Source organism: Aquarana catesbeiana, linkage group LG01, assembly GCF_042186555.1.
Source record: "Aquarana catesbeiana isolate 2022-GZ linkage group LG01, ASM4218655v1, whole genome shotgun sequence".
Lineage (NCBI taxonomy): Eukaryota > Metazoa > Chordata > Amphibia > Anura > Ranidae > Aquarana > Aquarana catesbeiana.
This window is the reverse complement of record NC_133324.1, coordinates 582884213-582910497: the sequence shown is the minus strand read 5'-3', so window position 1 is coordinate 582910497 and position 26285 is coordinate 582884213. Positions and strand designations below refer to the sequence as shown.

The 26285-nt window shown below is 41.6% G+C and overlaps 1 protein-coding gene across 2 annotated transcripts in view; it reads right to left on the bottom strand.

The window, feature by feature from the left end:
- RASGEF1B (RasGEF domain family member 1B) overlaps window positions 1–26285 on the bottom strand; it is a 578310-nt gene that overhangs the window by 450226 nt on the left and 101799 nt on the right. For both annotated transcript variants that reach the window (XM_073597917.1, XM_073597921.1), the window contains exon 2: window positions 3689–3736. In XM_073597917.1, the coding sequence (XP_073454018.1) occupies window positions 3689–3736 (48 nt within the window). The remainder of the gene's footprint in view (window positions 1–3688; window positions 3737–26285) is intronic.

The window sequence follows — 26285 nt, the reverse complement described above, 5'->3', positions numbered from 1 at the left end:
TTCTTGAGTTTTTCTTTTTTCTTCTTCCTTTTGTGTCTCTTTGTTTCTGATCGAGTATAATGCACTATAGTATGTTTGAAAGGCCTTTGAGATATCAGTTGTTTTATATACCATCTCTCCTCTCTCGTTTTTTATCCTTTCTATATAATTTAAAGTCTTATTTCTTAAGATTTTTGCAAGGTATTTGCCTGGTTTATTTCCCTATTTGTAGCTCCCGTTTACTACTCTGTTAAATACCTTTCTTGTTTCCTGTTCCATTAAATCTTTTAGTTGATCTCTTTTTATAATTAAAGCCTGATAGATTACGGACTTCTGCTTGCTTGTTATGCCTTTGTTCTAATTCATATATTTCTTTTACCATTTTTCCCATAGTATTTTCTCACTCCTTTTTTCTTGCCCCAATAGAGATCAACTTCCCATATGGTTGTCTTTGTTAATTCTGGTGGCTCATTCAGCAAGAAATATTGGTCAATTTCATTTATTACAGTCTTTTCTACTTCTACATCTTCTATTAAGTCTTCGTTTTACCTCCATGGGCCTTTCCCCTGTTCTTCCCCTTTCATTTTCATCTTCATCATTACTGAGGCATGGTCCGATATCAATGTTATTCCAATTGAGGTTTCTGTTACAGTCACCAGGACTCTATGCTCCACAAACATATAATCCAGCCTGGAGTACGTGTCGTACACTGCCGAGTAGTATCTTTTGTGCTTGGATGTTGAATTCTCCAAACATCAACCAATTGATGGTTATATATTTTTTCTTTACCAATCTTAGTTGTTTATTTTCTTTATCTAGTGCACCAGACGTACTATCCAGTTTATGGTCCATGGAAAAGTTAAAGTCTCCAGCCAATATTAGGTAACCCTGGTTAAATTCCATAAAATCGTTTAAAATTTCTTTCAAATATTTTTTGGGTTATTTATTGGGACAATATATATTTGCAAGCGTGTACTTCATACCCTGTAAGGTCCCCTTCAAAAAAAGGAAGCGACTTTCTGGGTCTACTTTTCTCTCCTCTAAGATGAAACTGACCTTTTTCCCGAACACTAGTGCTACACCTTTTGCCCTTCTACTTGGAGAGTCTCTATAATACCATATTGGGATGGCCTTTGAGTATAATTTGATGTTTAAATCCTGTGCAATATGTGTCTCTTGTAGAAATATTATTTCTGCAGCATATCTTTCCAATTCACTTAATACCATATGTCTCTTTTCTGGGGAATTTAAACCTCTTACATTATATGTCAAAAACTTCACACTATTCATATTTCTTTTTTCCTCTTCATCTCCCCAGGGGGGGCCTCAAGCGGGGAGAACTCCCCCTATATCAGAACATGAAGGGCAGCAAAACACTCGAAAATTTGCAAACCATATCCCCTCCCCTCCATCCTCCCCTCCGGCCCCCTTTCCTCCTCCCTCCCCTCCCGACACCCTCCTCTTCCCTTTTGGTGTTTAGACCTCATGGTCTTCAATCAGGTTTCTATTTCTTTCTTTGGGGCCTCCCTTGCCCCCTCCCTGCTATCCTCAGCCTGAGGTGGTGTTCTATCTGGCACTGTGCTCAACCTCTCCTACTATCGGAGAGGTGGCTACGGAACTTGCCAGGTATCCAAATCTCCCTCCCCCATATGTGTATCCTTTTATTTATTTATTCTATCCTCCTGCCCCCCCCCCTCCCCATCCCATCCCTCCCCTCCCCTCCGCCCATGTCCCGTACATTTCCATTTTTATTGTATTAATTTTGTTTTCATTGTTTTGGTTATATTTTAATCTTGGGGATCAACTGCCACTGCTCTTCTTCTTGTATATCTCTTTCTTGTCTTGGGGTTATCTCTCTTAGAGTATCTGGCATAGGGATTTCCAGTTTTTTACAGATATCCTTTGTTTCTTCAATAGACCTAAGTTTTACAGTGCGTCCATTTTTCCTACCTATCAAACATGCGGGAAAACCCCAATTGTATTGAATTTCATGATCTTGCAACACCTTCAGTAGAAGTTTTAACATCCTCTTTCTCCTTAGAGTTTCTTGAGATAGGTCCAGAAAAATTTGCAGTGTCTTTCCCCGTACTTAATTGGGGACTTACCCCTCATATTTCCCCATATTTAGTTTTTTCTTCCCAGTTATCGAACCTTACAATTATGTCCCTTGGACTCTCCACCGGCATTCCCTTTGGTCTTTTTAACCTATGGGCTCTTTCGATTTTTATTGGGTTTGTTTCTTCTTTACCGAGAATTGGGTTGACTATTTTCCTTACTATTTCTGTTGGGTCCTCAGTCTGTGTAGATTCGGGGAGGCCCCTTATTTTCATCTTTTTTCTTCTGCTTTCTTGAACAAAAAACAAAAAAAAAATGTCTTTGCCGTTTATTTTCTACTGATAGTCTTTATGGACCTACACCATCTCCTGAGAGTTCTTTACACTTTTATGTCTCCTCCTCCATATGGCGTATATGTAAATAGCGTATATGTAACACAAAAAAATTCAGGTCTTTGCTAGTTGATCGGTATATACTATGTTATGTATATGCAGTCTATGTGGGTTTATCACGCATGCAATGTATATAGCAAAAAAAAAAAGTACAGGAACACCAAATTTTTTTTTTTTAAATAAATAAAAAAGAAAAAGCACTCACCATTTCCCCTTTCTTCTTTTCTTTTCTTTTCCCCTCTTCTTTGCCCCCTTTTCTTCTTCCCTTCTTTTCGCCTCCTCTCTCCTTCCCTCTCCCTTCCTCCAAACCTTAATCAGACGGGAGGGCTATACAGCACTACCCCGTAAGGTATCCGTGATTCATTCTCTGCCTCAGGGTCGGGAAACCCTGGGGGGGCCTCACTTCGGCTCCACTCGGCTCCACTTGGCTCCACTCAGCTATTTTCTGCTGTCCTCGGCCTCTGCCGATCTCTACCGATATTCTCCGAGTGCCTATGTCTCCATCTGCCATCCCCAAGTACCTCCGAGCACCGGCTCTGGATAAATGCCAGGTATTCATGGCCGCCTCTTACGCCAATGGCCCCCTACGCTCCTCCTGATCTAACCCCTCCACCCCAAAAAGGGAGGGTTGGGGGGCACTTCTCCACCGCCTCTACACTCCTTCAGGGCATTCTCCACCCCCCAGGGTCTCTGCGCTCACATCGGCAGATGTCCCCTCAAGAAAGGGGCAGGCCAAACCAGCAGGGCCAATGCAGGAGAGCCTCCTCTCCAATCTACAGTAGAAGCAGGTTCACAGGAACAAAGGAGAGGTAAGCCAAGAAGGGGGAATTTGAGACGGATGTGCAGGACAGGGGTTCAAGTCAGGCAGGGGTATGGAAGGCACTGCTCTACTCAATTAGGTGGCCTTGGAGACCTGGAGCTCCTACGGCGTGCACCTGTCCAGCGCCATTACTAGACTCCTCCCTCTTGTGGATTGATGTGAATCCCAAGCGCACATTTCAATATTCATTTTTAATAAACTGATCACTTGACATAGACAACAATAAAAAAAAAAAAACCTATAGGGATTCCAACCATTCTCCAGCCTCCCAAACAAAAAAATGTATTGGCTTTAAATGCACATAATGATGATACCGAATACCTCAATACCTTTTCAGTAGAATATGTTATGGAATATCAGTGTTTTTGCCTTATGAATTGCATTTAATACTATAGCAAAAAATGTATTCCTAGTATAATATTACAGAAAATGATTCACATACCTTCCTCTTGGTGCTCTGATTTAGGCTTATACGGGACTGACTCTTTATCTGTGATTTAAAGAAAAAAATAGAAGAATAACTTCAACCAGCATGTCAAACATCATCACACAAAAGAGTATTATCCAGTCTTTAAACATTAAACAAAAATATATTCACAAAATCAGAGGGTAAAAGAATTTCATTCAATTGCCAGGCACCTGAGTAAGTTATATGACCAAGAGCAGCCAATCACTAGTAGATTTCCACCTGATAACATGACTTTTCCATGGCTAGATTTATACCTTCAGCCCCCCTACACTAACTGTTGTGTGCCTTCCTCTTCGCAGTAAAATGGCTGCTGACCTTAATATCACATTAATAAGATTGGAGGTGAGAGCTACACATAGATACACTAAGATTAAAGATGGAGAGACTGAGAGTGATAGTTTTCCAACTTTTTTTCTTTACACTTAAAACCTACAACTGGAAGAGAAGGGCCCCATTCCTCCAGCTGCCCTATACCCCTCCCCCTTTCTTGGATCCTTCGTTTTCTTTTTTTTTTTTTTTTTTTTTTTAAGAGAAACAATATGTGTTGGGTCAGTACCCAGGATATATGTGAATCGTGCACTCTGAAAAAAAATATAATGACAGCCACAGTTGTAATCTGTACCAATGCAAACTTAAATATTAGTTAATAGTCTGCCTTGCTAGTCATTAATACCATTCCATACAGTAGACAAATTATATTATTTATTTAAGCCCACTGTGCTAGTGCAGGTGCTCTGTATAATTATTATACTTTAGTGCTTGATCTGACTAAGTGCAAGTAGTGCCCCACTTGGATTTGTACTCACCAGATTTATATGACCAACTATAGCTAGTATGGTCAAAAGCGCTTGTGGGACATGTCCCCTTTATATCCAGTATCTCCTGTCCTATGTTTGCCCAATGGTGCTTATCCATTCATACCAGTCAGAGGGAAATAAAAAGGAGGAGGCCCATAGCGTAATAATGTTTTGTATCTCTTACCTTTATCTAAAAAATCTTGATAAAACCTTATTACACTATGGGCCTCCTTCTTGTTATTTCCCTCTGAGTGGTTTAGCAACAGCGGGCATCTCAATTATGCCATTTCATATGGCATAATTAAAAAAAGGTATGATGATTGGGCTTATGTAAGCATCTAAACATTTAGTCTTAAAGGCTTAACCATAAAAGATTTTTTTTTACCTTTTAATGTTACTTTACTTAAGAGGACCTCTGAACTTATTGTTGCTGCTCTGTCAAATGCCTCAGTGCTTCTTTTGTTTCATTGTGTAGACTTATGCCGTGTACACACGATCGGATTTTCCGACAACAAATGTTGGATGTGAGCTTGTTGGCAGAAAGTCCGATCGCATGTACACAAGCCCGTCGGACAAAAGTCCATGCATGCTCGGAATCAAGTACGAGCCTGAAGCGATCGGTCTTGTAAAACTAGCATTCGTAATTGAGATATAACGTACGTCTTGTACGCAACTACGTTCGTAATTGTTGGCCAACATTTGTGTGGCCGTGTGTGTGCAAGACAAGTTGGAGCCAAAATCCTCAAACAAAAATCCACGGTTTTGTTGTCGGAAAGTCTGATTGTGTGTACGGGGCATAAGAATCATTATTTGACTCTCATTATGGCAAATCTCATTCATTACAACTTAATCAATTTAGTCTCAATTGACAAGCTCTTACACAATGATAAGGACCTTTTTATTAATTCAAGTAACAGTCATTTTCACTGGAGTCCAATGAGATATGAAAATTACAGTCAAATGGCTAAAGCTGTGTGTTATTCATATGAGATCAGACAGTTGAAGAACACCACACATATGCACTGGAAAAGAATGTTGCAATGCACAAGCAAAAATAAAAAATACTCTATTTTGTCCTTGCAGCTTGTTAGCTTTAAATTGGTTGTAAACCTTTACATACTGTATACCCAGTGAAGTGACTAGCCTCACAAAGATGAAACAAATTCTCCTATACAAGTTGTACCTGTTTATCTGAAGGCTTCTGTTCTGTACAGCCTTTTACAACACACAGATGAAAGGATTTTTCCTAGCAACAGAAAGCAAAGAATGGGGCTCTGACGTAACACATACTGCAGAGCTAGAGCACAGAGCTGAGTGTAATCTGAGAGCTGATTGGAGGAAAGTGACATCCCCTCTTCACAGACTCAGAGAAACATAGAGCTGGGGGTATATATGTTGTGTGCTGGAGGGGGCTGGACGATCTCCCAGGAGGCTAAGGTGTCGGCTTAATTTATTAGAAAGTGACCCATGCAGATAGAAGAGAGGGGAGAGATCAGAGAGGAACCGGACTTAGGCAGGCCATACACAGTGCAAATTTCTTCTTGCCTTGTGCACTGGTCTAAATTATTTGGTGGAGGGGGGATTATGGTGTGGGGTTTTTTTCAAGGGTTTTGCTTGGCCTCTTAGTTCCAGTGAAGGGAACTCTTAAGGAGTCAGCATACAAGACATTTTGGACAATTTCATGCTCCCAACTTTCTGAGAACAGTTTGGGAATGGCCCCTTCCTCTACCAAAATAACTGCGCACCAGTGCACAGACAAGGCTTATAAAGACATGGATGAGTGAGTTTGGGGTGGAAGAACATGACTGGCCTGCACACCAGATAGAAAACCTTTGGGATGAATTAGAGCAGAGCCAGGCCTTCTCGTCCAATCAGTGCCTGACCTCACAAATGTGCTTCTGGAAGAATGGTCAAACATTCCCATAGAAACACTCCTAAACCTCGTGGACAGCCTTCCCAGAAGAGTTGAAGCTGTTGTAGCTTCAAAGGGTGGACCAACTCATTAATAATTAGGTGAACACAATAGATGGGATAGAAATAAGGAGGGGGGAGGGGCGGAAGTAACAAAGGGTGTTATTAAAGAAGAATAGGGATAAAAGGGATAAAGGGATAGGGGAACAAATGGGGAGAACGAAATCTAGTTACACATATACACACATAAATAAACACGGAAACACAGAAGCGTTTTTTTTTTCTTTTTCTCCCTCTCTCTCTCTCCTTTTCCCTCCCCCTCCCGCCTTCCCTAGTGATAGGGAGGGGTATATTAATAAGTGCACCCCTCTTTTCTTTTTTATGGAGGGGAGGGGTTGAGAAGTAGACAGGCTGAAACAAGATGAATTACCTACATAAAAGCAGATGCGATATGTCGGTAATGCCCTAAAATTAAGGATGTGTTTGATGTATGAATGGATGAATGGAGGGAAAATGAAAATATGTTTACTAAGGGAAAAGTGGAGAAGTAGAGGGCAGGCTTCCTGGTAAAAGAATGATTAAGAATGGGTAGAAATGACTAGTAATTGTACTTTTTTATCTTTGAATGTGAGGGGTATGGGCACGCAAGTAAAACGGGCACAGGTATTTACAGAAGTTAGGAAAACTCAGGCCAAAATAATCTGTATTCAAGAAACACATATGGTTAACGAGAGACTTGATTACTTGAAAAAACCATGGATACAATGGTCTTACCACTCATGCCATACAACTTTTTCGAGAGGGGTCTCTCTAATGGTGCATCGATCGGTGGCATGGGAGTGCATCAGGGTAAGGAGGGATCCAGATGGGCGTTATGTTTTTGTCTTTGCCCTGGTGCACTCACTCCCAGTGGTTATTATGGGGATATATAATCCACCTCCAGCCACATTGGGAGTACTGAAGGAAGCAATGTTATTTATGTCAGAATATCCAGAGGTATAAGTTATATGTATGGGAGATTTTAATATGTGGCTGGACCCAAAGATGGATAGATTTGGAAAAAAAAGCCTTGGGAGAGGTGAAGGGTCTAAAACATTGGAAAACTTCTTGAAGGAGGTGGGATGGGTTGATCTATGGAGGATTAGAAACCCAGGGGTCAGAGTCTATTCGTGGCATGCACCAGGTAGAGGGAGCATGTCTAGGATAGACCTGGCACTGGGGAATGAGAAAATACTCCCAATGGTGCACTCGGTTACATATATGCTTAATGGGGTGTCTGACCACTCTGGGCTTATCTTTGAGTTGAAGATAGGTCCCAGAGGAAGGCGGCCGGGATACAGAATACAGCCCTATTGGTTAGCCCAGATTGGGTCAATTGATCGCATACCGGAGAAAATGGAAATGTTTCTGGAGGCCCATGGGGACAGTATAATGGAGGGTGTAACATGGGACACCTTTAAGGCGTATTTAAGAGGGAAAGTAAGATCTACAATATCATATATTAAACGTGCTAATAGACAAGAGGAAGAGGAAATGGAAAATGTATGTAAGAAGGCCGAAGCAGAGTTTATTAAGAGGCGCTACCTATGCCGGGGTACCTTGTATATATACTATGCCGTGCCTATATACTCAGAGTGATAAGGACCACTCGTGAATAACACCATAAGAATAATCATAAAGAAATAATTAAAAAAAAATATATATAAAAGTGTAATGCCCCGTACACACGGTCGGATTTTCCGATGGAAAATGTCCGATCGGAGCGCGTTGTCGGAAATTCCGACCGTGTGTGGGCTCCATCGGACATTTTCCATCGGATTTTCCGACACACAAAGTTTGAGAGCAGGCTATAAAATTTTCCGACAACAAAATCCGATCGCGTCAATTCCGACCGTGTGTGGCCTGTTCCGACGCACAAAGTGCCACGCATGCTCAGAAGAAATTCCGAGACGGAACAGCTCGGTCTGGTAAACTTAGTGTTCGCAATGGATACAGCACTTTCGTCACGCTGCAATGTAAAAAATGGTTTAATACAGCGCACTCTCTTCTTCTTTATAATGTGAGAAGAATGAAGTTAGTTTGCTGCTCATATTCACACAGACTTCTCACAAACTTATTTCTTTATTATTTATCGGGATTCCCTTAATATATTTTGATTTGTCACATCTGACAAAAATATTTTTGTGTTTTGTTTTTTTTTATGTTTTTTAAAGGCAGATTTTTTTTTTTAGTTTAGGTTTGTATTTTTTCAAAGGCTGATCTTTGTTTTATTTTATTTTTAGTTTTACTCCCGAATATTTTTGTGTGTGTTTTGTGTGTCAAGTTACCACAACACCATTATTATCTTGTATTATTTAATCTCAAGGAGATTGTTTGGTGTTGGTGTCCCTTGTTAATTTCACATTGTATTTTTGAAATGTACCTGAATCCTCACAAACAAACTGTCCTTTTTGAAGGAAAACACACATAGGCAAGTATAACTGAAAAGCAAAAATCCTTTATTAAGGGCTCAGAACCAAACAAAGAGGGAGGCAACGCTGGATAAACAGCAGAAATTAGTGAAGCCTTGGACCCCCAGGGCAGACATCAATTCTTGAACATCAAAATTGGTGGCCTGAGGAGTCCATATGTAAGGGAGTGCAGTCTGGTCCAGAAGTCCCAGAGATCCGGAAAGCAGCAGATGACATCTGTGTCCCCAGGCTGTGGTACCACAAGAGGCTGCATCTTTTGCCAGACCAGACTGGATCCAGGGTCCTCACTTTCTGGTCTTCCTTCCACGCTTCCTTCCTGGCTGTGGCTCTGCTGTTGGAGATGTGGCAGGAGGAGGAGTAGGACCTGGAGGAGGAGGAGGACTAGTAGGACTTGGAGGAGAAGGAGGAGGAGGAGGAGGACCTGGAGGAGGAGGAGGACCATGTGTGAGGTCACAAAGGTGGGTATCAGATGTTATTTGGGCCCTCAACCCCTTATTGAGAGCTTCCAACATTAATGACTCACACATGAGTTGTTGGCCCTCCTCCATCCGCTGCATTTTACAGGCAATTATGGCAGCAAAGTCCTCCTCCACGGTGTGTGGTGCTCCCAGGGCCTCTGTAGCCTTCCAAAAGAGGCCTATGGCAGCCTCCTCTAGGGTACTCCTCTTCCTGCCACTTTCTCTTTGCAGGTGTAGGGGAGGGACCTGCATATCAGCCAGCCTGCTCGGGTCGGCCACCTCCTGGCTGAGACTTCCCTGTGTATGAAAAAGGGACATGGTTTTACTTTTTGCATCATCAATCACAATCATAAATTCGTACTCCAAACTAACATCTGGTTAACATCATTGATTGGACAACCAGAAATATTTAGAAGAATGCAATACCTGGCTCAAGCTGGGCTCCTCCACATGTTGTTGCCTGGAAGGCCCAGGTTGGGCGTCAGAAGCCTCAGCTGGGGGGAAGGAAGCGTGGAAGGAAGACTGGAGAGTGATGACCCGGGTTCAGTCTGGCCTGCCAGAAAATGCAGCCTGTCATAGTACCACATCCTGGGGACATAGATGTCATCTGCTGCTCCGGATCTCTGCGAATCCTGGACTTTCTTGCGCTCCCTTACATATGTGCTCCTCAGGCCACCAATTAGGATCTTCAAATATGTGATGTCTGCCGTGGGGATCACCTGCTTCACAATTTCCAACAATTGATAAAGCGCTGCCTTCCTCTTTGTTTGGTTCCTATAATGTGGGTGGTTGATCTCCCACAGACAAGGCAGCTCCCTGAACATGTCAATGAATATTGCCATGAAGTCTGTATCATTCAAGATATCCATTTTCACTGCAAGACACAACACAAGACAAACCCTAATGTCAGCCAAAACTCTCCTAATCTTGGTACAATATAGGCCTCAATCTAAAAGCAGTATAGACCCAAGTTTGTCTCTTACCTTCGTTATTACGATCGGCGCCTCCAATGCGCCTTCCTCCGCTCACAGATCGTACGTAATACGCACGCGTGTTACGCTTTATACACACTGCGCATGCGTGTAACTCCGCCTGCCCCTGACGTTCTTTCTAGTCTATTCCCCGCCCCTTTTCGTTCTGCGCAGTGGGGGAAGAGCACATGGCGGATAGACAGAAGGTGCGTGCTAATTACAGGAACGAGGAGGAGGAGGAGGAAAGCCCGGATCCGGACACGTCCCGATCCAGAAGGAGATTTAAGGCCTCAAATATGTCCTTTGGGGAGATGTTGGAGATGGTGGACATCCTGAAGAAGGCCGACTATGATGGGAAGTATGGACCTTACCCCAACCCCAATGTCAGAAAGGCCAAGATCATGGTGAAAGTGGTCAAAAGTCTGCACCGGAATTTCGGGGTAAGATGATTGAAAGATCAGCTCGGGAAGCAGGGGTCGGACCTCAAATTATGAGAACATGAGCAGTACAGACAGATCCGGAGAGTGCTGCAAAAAAGTAAGTAGTTGTGCTGTGTTCCTATTCTTTATGTTTATTACGTTCATGCTGCTCCATGTGCTTTTCTTAAAAGTGTACATTTTAAAATGGCAATGTTCATGGGCACATTATTCGTTCGTAGCAAACATTTTTCTTTCGGCCTATAAAACACCATTGTTTTGGCCATATGCATTTGGCCACATTTTTTACGCCCTACTTGTATGAAACTCATTTGGTTGTGTAGATGGCTTTGTTACTAGAATTAAATGCAAACTAGATTCTGTTAAGGAGAGGACACTCAGCAGCTGTTTTCACATCTGGACACTGGAGCACTAGTGTGGGACACAAGAACACCATTTTTATTAGGGGGCCCACACAGGTGCTCCAGTGTATACTATAGGGGGGACTCCATCTGTGAAGCTTGTACAAAACAGGTAAAGTATTGCAGCTTGACAAAGGACACTGAAAATGCTACATTTTGGAACTCTGCTAAAATTGACAATTGTACCCCACTTCCAAGCAATGTTTCATATTTAGATTTCTGCCATCAAATATCTGTGTGCTAAGTATACCATTTTTGTTTTACATAGGGGAGAAAAGACTCGGAGGACACCCCTCATCCGAGGAGACCAGAGACCCCCCACCTCTGGAAGAAGGGGACATACCCCCAACCCAAGAAGTACAGGAGGAGGAAGAAGACGTGGTGGAACTAGTCACCACAACAGGTGAGTGTCTGCGACCACAGGCTCAGGTAAGAGATGGATGCTGGCATATTTTTTATAAATGTTTTTGTTTGTTTTCTCTCTTTTTAGATGATCGTGATGTTGTGGATCCAGATCCTTTCACATCAGAAAGTGCCCAGATCCTGATCGGGGAGATAATGGGGTGTAATTTAGAATTGGAAAACCTCAAGAAAAACATCAATGATGTTATTCAAAAAAATAAGAACATCATTGATGTTTTGGGGAGAGTTTAAAACCCCTCCAAATCACTTTCTTCTTTTGTGTGCTACAATGTTCTAAATGTTTTAGCGATTTTTCGAAAAGCTAAATTTGGAGGATGCACACAGTGTGTCAACATGTGCTATCTGCCATCACGGGCGTTCAATGGACGCATTTTAGGGGTGCAACCCCTTCCTCAATAATAAAGTAGCTGTGAGGAAGGGGTTTCTCCCCCAAAACACGTCCCTTGATCTCCCGTGATGGCAGCTAGTACATGTTGACATTCGTAAATCGGTGTGCATCTTACAAATTTGGCTTTTCTTGGGTGACTTCACCCCATCTGAACGCAATATCAAACACAGTTCCTAAATACTCATGTCTGATATTGCCTTCAAGTTCTACCTAATGTGAACTTTGTAAGTTCAAGATTTGTGTCTTTCTTGTTGGTTTTACACATGCCTGTTTTAGCTTAAATGGATATTTCTATTTTTGATAATGTGACCCCCAAAATTGTTATACAACAAACATGTTGGTTTGTTTTAAAAACATTTTACAAATGCACATGTGATTGTGCAGGTATTAAAAAGATTGTTTTTATCAAGAATGTGTGGATTATTGTCTCAACGCTACAACACTTTTGTGGTGATGTAATTGGTGCTTTCGGTGACAATGGGTGTTATTTCATAAGGGCAAATACTCTTTGCACTACAAGTGCAGTTTCAGTGCAGTTTCAAGTGCACTTGTAGTGCAAAGTGTCTTTGCCTTCAGTAAATAACACCAAACAGTGCTTTGTAAGGTTACACAATCACGCCATTTTCAGCACTCCCCACATTTCTGTCACAGTCAGCTAAAACAAACACAAGCAGGAAATGTCACCAAAGATTTGCTTTTTTTTTGTTTTTATTTGATAAAGGCTTCACAAATTGTCTGGCATATTGATGGCCCCCCTACCCGCAAAGAACTCAAGGTATCTTAACTGGACATCATGGGCACTCAGGGAGGGCAAGCCAGGACGGCCACTTTCAAGCGCCGTCAGGGTTGTTTCATGTTGAATTCCGGCCTCAGGCCCAACTGAGCCAGCATAGTTGGCAGAATGTTGCCATAAAAAGTTATGTAGAACACAGCACGCCAGGATTATATGATTAAGTTTATACTCCGCCATATGGATGGGTGTCAGAAATAGACGGAACCGGCTGGCCATGATTCCAAACGTGTTCTCCACCACTCTTCTGGCTCTGGCCAGCCGGTAATTAAAAACCCTCTGTTCCGGGGTGAGGGTCCTCATCGGGAATGGCCGCATAAGATGGTCCCCCAGCGCAAAGGCTTCAATCCGCAACAAAGACAAATGGGAGTCCTTCCACATTCTCTTCTGGAGGTGGCAAGTCCAAGCTGCCATTCTGGAGACGCCTGTAAAACTCCATCTGGGCGATGACTCCACCATCGGATATCCGGCCATTCTTCCCCACGTCCACATACAAGAAGTCGTAATTAGCCGACACCACCGCCAACATCACAATACTATTGAACCCCTTGTAATTATAATAGTACGACCCCGAGTTGGGTGGTGGGACGATGTGGACGTGTTTCCCATCAATTGCACCTCCGCAGTTAGGAAAGTCCCACCGCTGGGCAAAGTGGGAGGCCACAGTCTGCCATTCCTGTGGCGTGGAAGGAAACTGTTGAGGAAAACCAAAAAAAATTAGTATTTTGGCACATAAACATGGAAAGCAGATTAGACACAAACATTCTTGGCCAACATCCAGATAAAACATTTATTAAGGGGAATTTTACAACACCAAAGTATAAGGTACACCTATCATATTCCCCCTCCCCCCCTCTCATGGGCCATTTCTAACATTATAGGGGGGAATCTTGGACAGGTAACCCTCTTCACTTCATTGAGAGATGAATGCCTAAATACAAGGTATTACTTTGAACAGACCCTCCTTAGTTACACTATTGGCAGCCCACTGGACAGGTAAGCAGTGTCATAATACAAAGATATAAATACACATTGTACACATTTGAGCACATTTGGACAATTTGCTCTTACCTATCAAGATAATAATAGGATAAAAAAACTTTAAACAGTACCATTTGCAAGTATACAGGCAGGCCCTACTACATGCTTTGGGGAATTCATCCATAAATCTCACCACTAAAGAGATGGGTATAGTGTGTATGGGTTTGGCCAAGTCAGCAGATAGAGGATTGAGGATAGATAGATAATTGGTATCAGCTGACTTAGCAGTTGGGGGGAGGGAGGGTTAATAAAAATGATTTGGGGACACTACAAAAAAATGCCTCTGGCACTCTGCCTGAATTTAAAGCACAAATCACATTTCTAAACATTTTAGGGGGTGTTTGGGGTAAAGCACTACTATGGAGCTGATAAAATACATTGTTAAGTGACTACATGAGATGAATATAGGGGCAGGAGAACATGCTGGGGAGTTAAGTGAAGGCAAATATGTATGAAGGAGAAAAAAATGTATTACATAAAAATCCAGCATGCATGAGAACAAAGGGGACATTCACAGCATATTACAATCATGGTAATTAGGGAATGAGGAAAGAAATACAATATATTAGCAAACATTAAATACAATAAAATGTGAGATTAAAGGATAAAAATCTTACCTTCATATACTCCTTCTGCAGGACCTGGATGATGGCAGAACAGGTCTCTGGGATAATGATCCCCAGAGCCTGGGGGGGATGCCTGTCGAGAACTTCAAGTCCTGCAGGCTTCTCCCTGTCGCCAAGTACCGCAGGGTAGCGACCAGCCTCTGCTCCGGAGTGATGGCTTGCCTCATGCAGGTATCCTGCCTGCTGATATAGGAGGTCAGCGAAGCCAACAAACGGTGAAATACGGGGTCCGTCATCCTGAGAAAGTTCCTGAAATCATCAGGATTATTCTCACGGATCTCACGGAGCAAAGGCATATGAGAGAACTGGTCACGCTGAAGCAACCAATTCTTGGTCCATGAACTCCTCCCCACCCTGTTCATGGACTGGACTTGTGTCAAGGTCAGGACCCCAACACCAAGCCCCCGCACAGCACGAACTCTACGAGGAGTACGTATACGCAACATGGCTAGAAAACGGTCGGCTGCTCAGAACGAAGTAACAGAACGCACTGAAGAACAGCAAGGCCTGTGAAGAGCGACCTAAAAAACAGTAACGAACGAACAAGAACACAATGACTAAGTCACGCGGAACTTGCTTGCACGCACTGAAGAGCAGATACAAACCCACAAGCACAAACTGAACCGCAGAAAACGATCTGAAAGTCACGAATCTGAAAAAGCGCGAATCGTCTCTCACCAAACTTTTACTAACTGGTTCTGAACTGGCCTTTTCTAGTCTCGTCGTACGTGGTGTACGTGACCGCGTGGTTGGCGATCGGAAATTCCGACAACTTTGTGCGACTGTGTGTACGCAAAACAAGTTTGAGCCAACATCCGTCGGAAAAAATCCTAGGATTTTGTTGTCGGAATGTCCGATCAGTGTCCAATCGTGTGTACGGGGCATAAGAGTGATATCTAACAATAACGTAGGGAGAGATCCTATCATCAGAGTCTCTCCCAACAGATGATATAAGATTATAAATAAATGTGTACACTCTATAAAGTGTCTAATAAAGTGATACTACTAAACAGTGTCTGACAGGTAAACCATTTGTATAATCAGATAGATCTAGAGTCCATTGTAACCCACATTCCCATCAGGTAAACATAGTGAAAAAGTAAAATTGAATATAGAAAAAATGTACGGATGAAACATGTGGTGAAAAGGTATTTGTTGTAGATATGAAGCTCCAGAATGGCACAAAGTTCTTGTAAATGGTGACTCTCGTGAAGAAAACTGCTGATTTCCAGTGACTTTAGTGCTCCCCCTCAAGGATCCCCACTCACCAGCTCCTTAAACCCCTACAGGGGTAATGGGCATGTAGTACCAGACGATAGAAGGCGTCCTAAGATCCAGTGCAGCCGTCACCAGGTGTCTCAGCTCCAGATACCAGATGTTCTGTCAGTCTCTAATTACCGTCCTCATGGGGGAAAAACAGGGCTCCCATAGTGTGATAGGTTTTAAACAGATATTTATTTAAAAAACAGCCGATAAACAGCCAATAAAAACAATCTGAACTCCCCATGCAAGAGGAGCCAGAAACTCACACTCGATATGAGAGAAATTATACAGAGGGAGCTGTGGATAGGAACCATCAGCCGAACGGCGTGCGTATCAGCTGTGTTGACAATGTTGATGACGAAACGCGTAAGAAGGAGCTACGCACTATGTCATACCCGGAACTCAGAGCGAGCCTGGAACGCAGCTGATATGCACGCCGTTCGGCTGATGGTTCCTATCCACAGCTCCCTCTGTGTAATTTCTCTCATATCGAGTGTGAGTTTCTGGCTCCTCCTGCATGGGGAGTTCAGATTGTTTTTATTGGCTGTTTATCGGCTGTTTTTTAAATAAATATCTGTTTAAAACCTATCACACTATGGGAGCCCTGTTTTTTCCCTATGAGGATGGTAATTAGAGACTGACGGAACATCTGGTATCTGGAGCTGAGACACCTGGTGACGGCTGCACTGGATCTTAGGACGCCTTCTATCGTCTGGTACTACATGCCCATTACCCCTGTAGGGGTTTAAGGAGCTGGTGAGTGGGGATCCTTGAGGGGGAGCACTAAAGTCACTGGAAATCAGCAGTTTTCTTCACGAGAGTCACCATTTACAAGAACTTTGTGCCATTCTGGAGCTTCATATCTACAACATATATTTTTTCACCACATGTTTCATCTGTACATTTTTTCTATATTCAATTTTACTTTTTCACTATGTTTACCTGATGGGACTGTGGGTTACAATGGACTCTAGATCTATCTGATTATACACATGTTTATCTGTAGGACACTGTTTAGTAGTATCACTTTATTAGACACTTTATAGAGTGTACACATTTATTTATAATCTTATATCATCTGTTGGGAGAGACTCTGATGATAGGATCTCTCCCTACGTTATTGTTAGATATCACTCTTACACTTTTATATATATATTTTTTTATGATTTCTTTATGATTATTCTCATGGTGTTATTCGCGAGTGGTCCTTATCACTCTGAGTATAGAGGCACAGCATAGTATATATACAAGGTTCCCCGGCACAGGTAGCGCCATTTAACCCTACCCTTTTCTCTCTTTTTTTAGCACTTATCTCACCTCCTTGGGGGGGTGCGATTCAGGGGAGGCTGCAGACCGGTTAGTCTGTGAGCGCGGAAATATTTGTGTTAGTTAATAGAGTTTATTAGGAACCCCTCAATTATGAACCAGATAAAATGGGTAGGAGCGGTGCGTCAATACAAGAACCAATTAATAGTCAAAAATAAACGCAAGAGGCTCCAGTCAAAGCAAAAAAACTTTGAGCAAGGACACTACGCCAATAAAATAGTAAATTATCTTATAAAACAACAAGTATCTACACTGGCTATAACAGAGGTGAGGGATGAGAAGGGGGAGATGGTAAATACAGTGGAGGACATTGGGAGAACTTTCTATAGATACTATGAGAAAATGTATAGATCAACACTGACATGCACAGGAGAGGAGATAAATACCTAGAGGATTTGGAGTTCCTGAAACTAACAGAAGAGCAAAAAGGGGAACTGGAGAAAGATATTGAAGTAGAGGAGGTAAAGGAAGCTATTAAGTCTATGGGGAAGGGCAAATCACTGGGACCTGATGGTATCCCATTGGAAATGTACCAGCGGTATGTGGAAATTATTGCTCCGATACTGACTAAGATGTATGGGGGGGCATTTGATCGGGGGGAGATACCATCATCCATGTATGAGGCAACAGTAATACTGATACCAAAACCAGAAAAAGACAGAAAAGATTGTGCGTCCTATAGACCAATATCGTTGTTAAATATTGATTATAAAGTATTGGCAAAGATATTGGCTAAGAGGCTTAATGGGGTAATTTTATCCATTGTATCAGAAGATCAAACGGGATTTATGCCGGGGAAGTCCACTACAAATAATATTAGAAGAACTCAGCTGATGTTCCAGTTGAGGGAGTACTACCCAGAGTTGAGTGCCTTGGCAACGTTGGATATGGCCAAGGCATTCGACTCCATAGAATGGGGGTTCCTGCAAGCAGTGTTGAAAAAAAGTGGATTTGGGAAAGGATTTGGAAAATGGGTGAGAATACTGCATAAACAACCATGCTCTAACCTCTTGATAAATGGAATTTTGTCTCCCACAGTGAAATTGCAAAGGGGAACAAGACAGGGGTGCCCGCTGCCCCCCAATTTTTCTCATTGGCAATAGAAGCACTAGCTAATAGATTTAGACAATCCAAAATATATAAAGGGATTAGGGTGGGGGATAGGATTGAACATATAGGACTATATGCAGACGACATCATATTATATATGGAGGATGCACATAGTTCATTAGGGGAGGCAATGAAAATAATAGAAACATATGGGATACTATCAGGACTTAAAATAAACTGGCAGAAATCCGCATTGATGTTATTAGGGCCAGGAAAGGAGAGGAACCCTCAGACCCCATTAAAAATAGTGGAAACTTTTAAATATTTAGGAATAAATATCACATTGGAACCAGAAGAAGCTCTTAAAGCAAATATAGATCCCTTGGTGGAATATGTAAAGAATAAAGTGGGAGTATGGAAAAAACTACCGTTATCAATAGCAGGGAGAATACAGTTGCTCAAATCTATTATACTACTGAAGTGTCTCTATGTGATGGCACATTCGGAGGTAAAGATACCAAAATATATATTTAAAAAATTAAACTCCCAGCTAACTAGGTTCATCTGGGCAAATTAAAGCTTTCCACATTACAAAGACCTAACACTGCAGCAGGGTTGGCAATACCAGATATTTATATTATCTGGCGGGGCAATTAAAACATTTAAGAACCTGGGTAGTTCAGGAACAAGAAACGAGGGTGGAGAAATATTTGCTAAATAAAATGCAGGTAGGAGATCTACTGGTAGGATTAGAAACAGCAGAATTAAGAAAGATCGGAGTAAAAATTCCTCTTCTAAAGCTGGCTAGGTCAGTTTGGAAGGAGGTAAAAAAACTGACGGGATTTAAGGACATCCCACCAGAAACGGCATTATGGAATAATCCAACGTTCGAAAAATTAGAAATATTTGAAGATAGTAATTATTGGAAACAGAAAAAAGTAAAAACTATTGGCCAGATGTATAATAATAATGTAATATTGACATATGAGAACCTGTGTAAACAATATAACCTCCAGAGTAAACAATTTTATAAGTACCTACAGCTAAGACATTTACTTCAGGAACAATTTGGAAGAAAAGAACCAAAAATCTCTAGATATCCCCTTATAGGCATATTAAAATCTCAAGGACCAAAGGGACTGATATCTAAGTTGTATTCACACCTATTACAGAGTAAAATAAGTGGGGATCCGGTGGGCGTGAGGGATAGATGGCAGGGGATCTTCCCGGGAATGAGTGATCAGGACTGGGATGAAATCTGCTCCTCGCATTTGAAAGTACCGCCGGCAATGAATAACAGGATAATTCAATTAAATATAATACATCAGACATACTTGGCACCAAACAGACTGTAAAGGATGGGGAGGATGCAGGCGCCAGACTGTATAAGATGTGGGGAAGGAGGAGCGGATTTCATCCATGTGATGTGGCAGTGTGGATGTATAGGGAGGTATTGGCAACAGGTGGTCAAGAAATTAGGAAAAGTCATAAATAAACCTATTACGGCCACTGTGGAACTATGTGTGCTGAGGGTGGTAAAAGAAAGGGTATGTGGATATACCAGGATATTCTTGCAAGAAGTATTATTCCTGGCTCGAAAACAAATAGTGGAAAAATGGATCCAGCCAAATCCACCTACAATAAATCAATGGGTGAGAGCAGTAAACCAAGTGGTACCACATGAGAAAATAATGTATGAACAAAGAGGAAATATGCAGAAATATGATAAGATTTGGGCAAAGTGGAATAAATCACACTTGACGACAGATACAGGAAGACCAGAAAATATAGTATAAAACGAGTAAAAGGGGAAAGAATTAGTGACCATAAGATGGATGAGAGGGAAGAATGAGTTGTAAGAGTGAATGGGCATGAAAATTGATATATATGTTAAAATTAGTGGAAGAAAAGATAGAGAAATGATAATGTAAATTATGTTGAATAATTTGTAAGTAAAAATTTTGTAATAAAGAGTTATAAAAAAAAAAAGGTGGACCAACTCAATAATGAACCCTACAGACGGAGACTGGGATGCCAATAAAGTTCATGTGCGTGTAACGGCACATGAACTTTTGACAATATAGTGTATCTTGCAACAGTGTTATTGTTAAAATGTATGGAGATTTGTTAATATACAGTATGTGCAGATCAAAGTAGTGTCTTTTGATCTGGAAATAACAGTGGTTAAAGCAACCTCAACACCACAATATTAATTGTTAATTTAGTGTTTTTTAACCCCTTTTTGCAACCCTAATAAGCCCTTATCATCCCCTTCATCTCCTTCTCCTCTCTGCTGTTACTTTTACTGATTTACTTCCTATTTTTATTACAATTCAAATGTAAAAGTTTTTATTTTCATTAGTTCAAATTTGTTGCGTCAGAATACATAGGATGAAAAAATCTCTCAAGGGGGTTATAGGATTTTGAAGGGAGGTAATATGTCTGTTATTAAGGTGAGCACCAGCAACATCAATTGATATAAAAGTATACATTTATTAATAGATATCAAATAAAAACAACACAGTCAAGATAGATATTGTAAACGTAGTTAGAAACTTATTGTATGAAATCAAATACGTAGATATGCAGGGGCAACCAACATGTTTCGCAAAATGCTTCATCAGGGCACTGCATGCGTTAATGATTTTATCTGGGTTACATAAAACATAAATCATAAAACATGCCATTAGTATGATACAAAACATATAATTATCAATTTAAAAGAACATTTGATTACATTACGCTTTTATGGTAACAGTATTGACAACATATGCTCACCTGATCTATAAAAATGAACCACTAAATCGCGACATTGCATAAGCACCTACTCATCAAGACACCACTAGCAGCTAAATTCCCAATGGAAGCCAGATCCAAACGCGATTGCCGGTGGGGAGATTGGACCGTGTGTGTTTGCTGAGAATGAGATAGTATGACAATCTAGAAAGTAAATTATACAAATAGTAATAATAGAAAAATAGAAATATAGACATCAGCATTGATAGTCAGTACATTCCTGACATCCGTTTGAATAAAACAGAAAAATGCCATAGTAGGATGTACAGTAAATATGCTAGTATGAATTCTTAGGATAATTATATATATATAAATTTCTTGTATTTATTTATTTATTATTTAATCCATCTATATATAACATTATTCTTTCTTGAATTAATTAAACTTAGTAAGGCTTGCCACTTGAAGGTAAAATATAATGTACGATAAATAGTTCCCCAATCAGCACATAAATGACAGAGGAATAAAGCTAAAAGACTTAGTAAGTGCTTACCTAGTGAGGTGAATGATATTCATAAGGATGCATCCATAAATTGAAGTTCAGCAGCGGTGTGCAAGACACCACACCATGCTGACAGCAAGATGCACATGTCGGCATGAAGTCGACACCAACATCTTAAATGTACACGGTCCCACCAGAAGTGAATGGTCGGCAATGACCCCTGACATCACTTCCAGTCCGGGCGTCCCTGCAAGTGCGCATGCGCACCAGCCTTATGGGGGATTGGTGCGCGTCGCCATCCGTCATGCGGAGAGCGTGAACAGGATGTAAGGGTGGAAAAGGAAACTCCGCCCTTGTTTGCAGGGACACACAAACCTCCCCACCAATGGCAGCCTGCCCTGGGATGTATGAGGAGCGAGAGCTGGAATCATTCATTAATGCAGACCACAAATAATGAAATAAATAGGGGCAATCTCAAATATAAATAGAATATTGATAGTCTATAAATAAATGGTATAAAGTGCACTTCAGTGTATAATGGTCATATCGGCATAGGGTATACTACCCCAATTGCAGAAATAAATACCAATGTAGTGCACATACTGACAATGCTTGCTAAAGAGCACACAAAAAACAAACAAAAAAAAAATGATTTGAAAATATGTATACATGAATATATTGCATATTTTAGAGGAAGGGTTTGTACGATAAAGCCGTATTTAACCTTGGTGTATAGGTGGCTCTCTGATTGAAAATCCACCTTGCCTCCTTTTGAACAATTTTCTTATCAAAGTCTCCGCCCCTTTCGGGCTCTGGAATAACTTCCAAGGCACAGAATGAGATGTATGATGGATTATAACTGTGGTTGAGTCCCACGTGTTTACATATGGGAGTATAAAGTAATCCTGCATCTAAATACAGGTGAGCTTGTATGCGCTTGGCAAATGGACGTTTCGTCTTGCTGATATAAAATGCACCACAACGGCACGTGGCTAGATATACGATTCCCCTGGTGCGGCAATCAGCATAACCCTAAATCCACCTCTGGGTAGAGTGCATCCCACACCTTCCCTGATCCACGGGCATTGAACACATTGGCCGCATTTGAAAGTACCACTTCCCCCTGATGCTCTGAGAATGGGAGCAGCAGGGGGAAGATGACTGTGCACCAAGCTGTCCCTGATGGATCGAGATCTCCTGTAAACAATTTGTGGTGTGCTAGCCACATATTTCGAAATGATGGGATCATCAGAGAGAAAATTCCAGTTGTTGTGAATCAGTTTACAAAAAATGTCTTGATGGGCAGCAAATGTTGTGATAAGTTTAGTAGTAGGGTTAGCGTCCCGGGCCTTAGATTTGAAAATGAGTGATTCTCGTGTATTTTGTTTAGCCCTCTGGTACACTTTTTTGAGAACTTTTTTGCTATACCCCCTTGTTTGTAATCTCAGGTAAAGAGCCTTAGCCTCCCGTTCAAAATCCTTGCACAATTACAACGCAGCCTTAAGTATTGGCTAAATGGTATGCTACATATAAGGGAACGAGGATATGAGCTCGAGTAATGTAAGATCGTGTTACCAGCTGTCTCTTTCCTATAAAGGCTACTGTGAGTAAGAAAGAGACATAGATCTAAAAAGGGGATAGTGCTAGTGTCAGATTGGATTGTAAACGTTAAATTAAATTAATTATGAGACAGGAATACCATGAATTTCGAGAGTTGCCCTGCTGAGCCAGTCCAGATGAGCAAGACATCATCGATATACCTCCGCCAAAGGAGAATGTGGCGGAGGTATATCGAGGCATCATTATCGGAGAAGAGGGCACGCTCCCACACCCCCAGGTACAGGTTGGCATACGATGGGGCACACAAAGTCCCCATCGCTACCCCCTGTACCTGGAGGTAGGTGGAGCCTTTGAACAAAAAGATATTAGTGGTCAGAATGTGTTCCAACAGGGTAGTGATAAACTGACATAATTTCCAATTATTGGTGTCTTGTTCCCTTAAAAATGCAGAGATTACTTCTATGCCCTTGGTATGAGGAATACTTGCGTATAGCGCCTCAATATCTATGGCTGCTAGAATTGCCCCAGGTGGTACAGTTAGTCCTTCAATGACTTTTAATAGTTCCAGTGTGTCCTTCAAATAAGAGGGTAAACACATGACATAGGGGCGTAGCTGGCTGTCTACATATTTGCTGGCGGTCTCGGTATGGCAACCTATTCCCGACCCGATCCTCCAGGAGGGTTAACCATACTTTTGTGGACTTTAGGTATCGAATAAAATGTGGGTGTAACAGGCCATTTTATCTCAAGGTATTCACGTAGATCTTTATCGATGAGGCATTGCTGATATGCCCAATCTAGAATGCATATATACTGAGATCTAGCTTCAATCAATTTTTCATGTGGAACCTGCTGATACCATTCCCAATTATTAAGGATTTGTTCGCACATAATAATGTACTGAGTTTTGTCCATAACCACCACATTACCACCTTTGTCAGATGGTTTGACTATGATGTCATCATTGTGCATGATGTTAGTGAGTGCTACCTGCTGTGCTTGTGACAAATTGTCCTCAGTATAGCTTGGAAACTCAAGATTCTCTATTTGTTTCTTGGTTTGCTTGAGGAAGGCCCAAACAGCTGGGCATGTCTGCAAATTGGGAAATTTTTGGGACTTGGCTTTGAACTTGGATGGTTCTGGGGATATCTCTATATCAGGTTCTTCCTCATCTGAGATAGGATCACTAGGATCCGCAGAGCTTTCATTTTCATCCAATAACTGAATTAATATTTTAAGGGCCCTAAAATCCTGGACTTTGAACCCTTTGTAGAGATCTTCCTCTCTTCCTACCACCTTGCTTCTGTCTTTGTCAAAGATGTATTTATATGTAAGATTTCGTGCAAAAAGATGCAGATCCTTTGCAAGAGTAAATTTGTCAATTTTTTGTAGTGGACAGAAACTGAGGCCAAGTCTTAACACCTCAATTTCTGTAGATGAAAATGGGTAGGAAGTGAGGTTGACCACTTCTAATCCCAATTGAGTAGAGTCTGCTTGACAACGAACGGGTCTATCTTGCCTATTCGGGAACACCCATTACACAATCCTGAACAGGCAAGATAGACCCGTTCATTGTCAAGCAGACTCTACTCAATCGGGATTAGATGTGGTCAACCTCTCTTCCTACCCACTATCATCTACAGAAATTGAGGTGTTAAGACTTGGCATCAGTTTCTGTCCACTACAAAAAATTGACAAATTTACTTTTGCAAAGGATCTGCATCTTTTCGAACGAAATCTTACATATAAATACATCTTTGACAATGACAGGAGCAAGGTGGTAGGAAGAGAGGAAGATCCCTACAAGGGGTTCAAAGTCCAGGATTTTAGGGCCCTCAAAATATTAATTTAGTTATTGGATGAAAATGAAAGTTCTGCGGATCCTAGTGATCCTATCTCAGATGAGGAAGAACCTGATATAGAGACATCCCCAGAAACATCCAAGTTCAAAGGCAAGTCCCAAAAACTTCCCAATTTGCAGACATGCCCAGCTGTTTGGGCCTTCCACAAGCAAATAAAGAAAAAAAGAGAGGATCTTGAGTTTCCAAGCTATACTGAGGACAATTTGTCACACGCACAGCAGGTAGCACTCACTAACATCATGCACAATGATGACATCATAGTCAAACCATCTGACAAAGGTGGTAATGTGGTGGTTATGGACAAAACTCAGTACATTATTATGTGCCAACAAATCCTTAATAATCGGGAATGGTACCAGCAGGTTCCACACGAAAAATTGATTGAAGCTAGATCTCAATATATATGCATTCTAGATTGGGCATATCAGCAATGCCTCATCGATAAAGATCTACGTGAATACCTTGAGATAAAATGGCCTGTTACACCCACGTTTTATTCGATACCTAAAGTCCACAAAAGTATGGTTAACCCTCCGGGACGTCCAATCGTGTCGAGAATAGGTTGCCATACCGAGACCGCCAGCAAATATGTAGACAGCCAGCTACGCCCCTATGTCATGTATTTACCCTCTTATTTGAAGGACACACTGGAACTATTAAAAGTAATTGAAGGACTCACTGTACCACCTGGGGCAATTCTAGCAGCCATAGATATTGAGGCACTATACTCAAGTATTCCTCATACCAAGGGCATAGAAGTAATCTCTGCATTTTTAAGGTAACAAGACACCAATAATTGGAAATTATGTCAGTTTATCACTACCCTGTTGGAACACATTCTGACTACTAATATCTTTTTGTTCAATGGCTTCACCTACCTCCAGGTACAGAGGGTAGCGATGGGGACTTTGTGTGCCCCATCGTATGCCAACCTGTACCTGGGGGAGTGGGAGCATGCCCTCTATTCCGATGATGATGCCTCAATATACCTCCGACACATTCTCCTTTGGCGGAGGTATATCGATGATGTCTTGCTCATCTGGACTGGCTCAGCAGGGCAACTCTCGAAACTGCCGATCATTTCGAAATATGTGGCTAGCACACCACAAATTGTTTACAGGAGACCTCGATCCATCAGGGACAGCTTGGTGCACAGTCATCTTCCCCCTGCTGCTCCCATTCTCGGAGCATCAGGGGAAAGTGGTACTTTCAAATGCGGCCAATGTGATCAGTGCCCATGGATCAGGGAAGGTGTGGGATGCCCTCTACCCAGAGGTGGATTTCACAAACTTAAGGGTTATGCTGATTGCCGCACCAGGGGGATTGTATATCTAGCCACGTCCATTTGCCAAGCGCATACAAGATCACCTGTATTATTTAGATGCAGGATTACTTTATAATCCCATATGTAACACGTGGGACTCAACCACAGTTATAATCCATCATACATCTCATTCTGCGCCTTGGAAGTTATTCCAGAGCCCGAAAGGGGCGGAGACTTTGATTTAAAAATTCTTCAAAAGGAGGCAAGGTGGATTTTCAATTAGAGAGCCACCT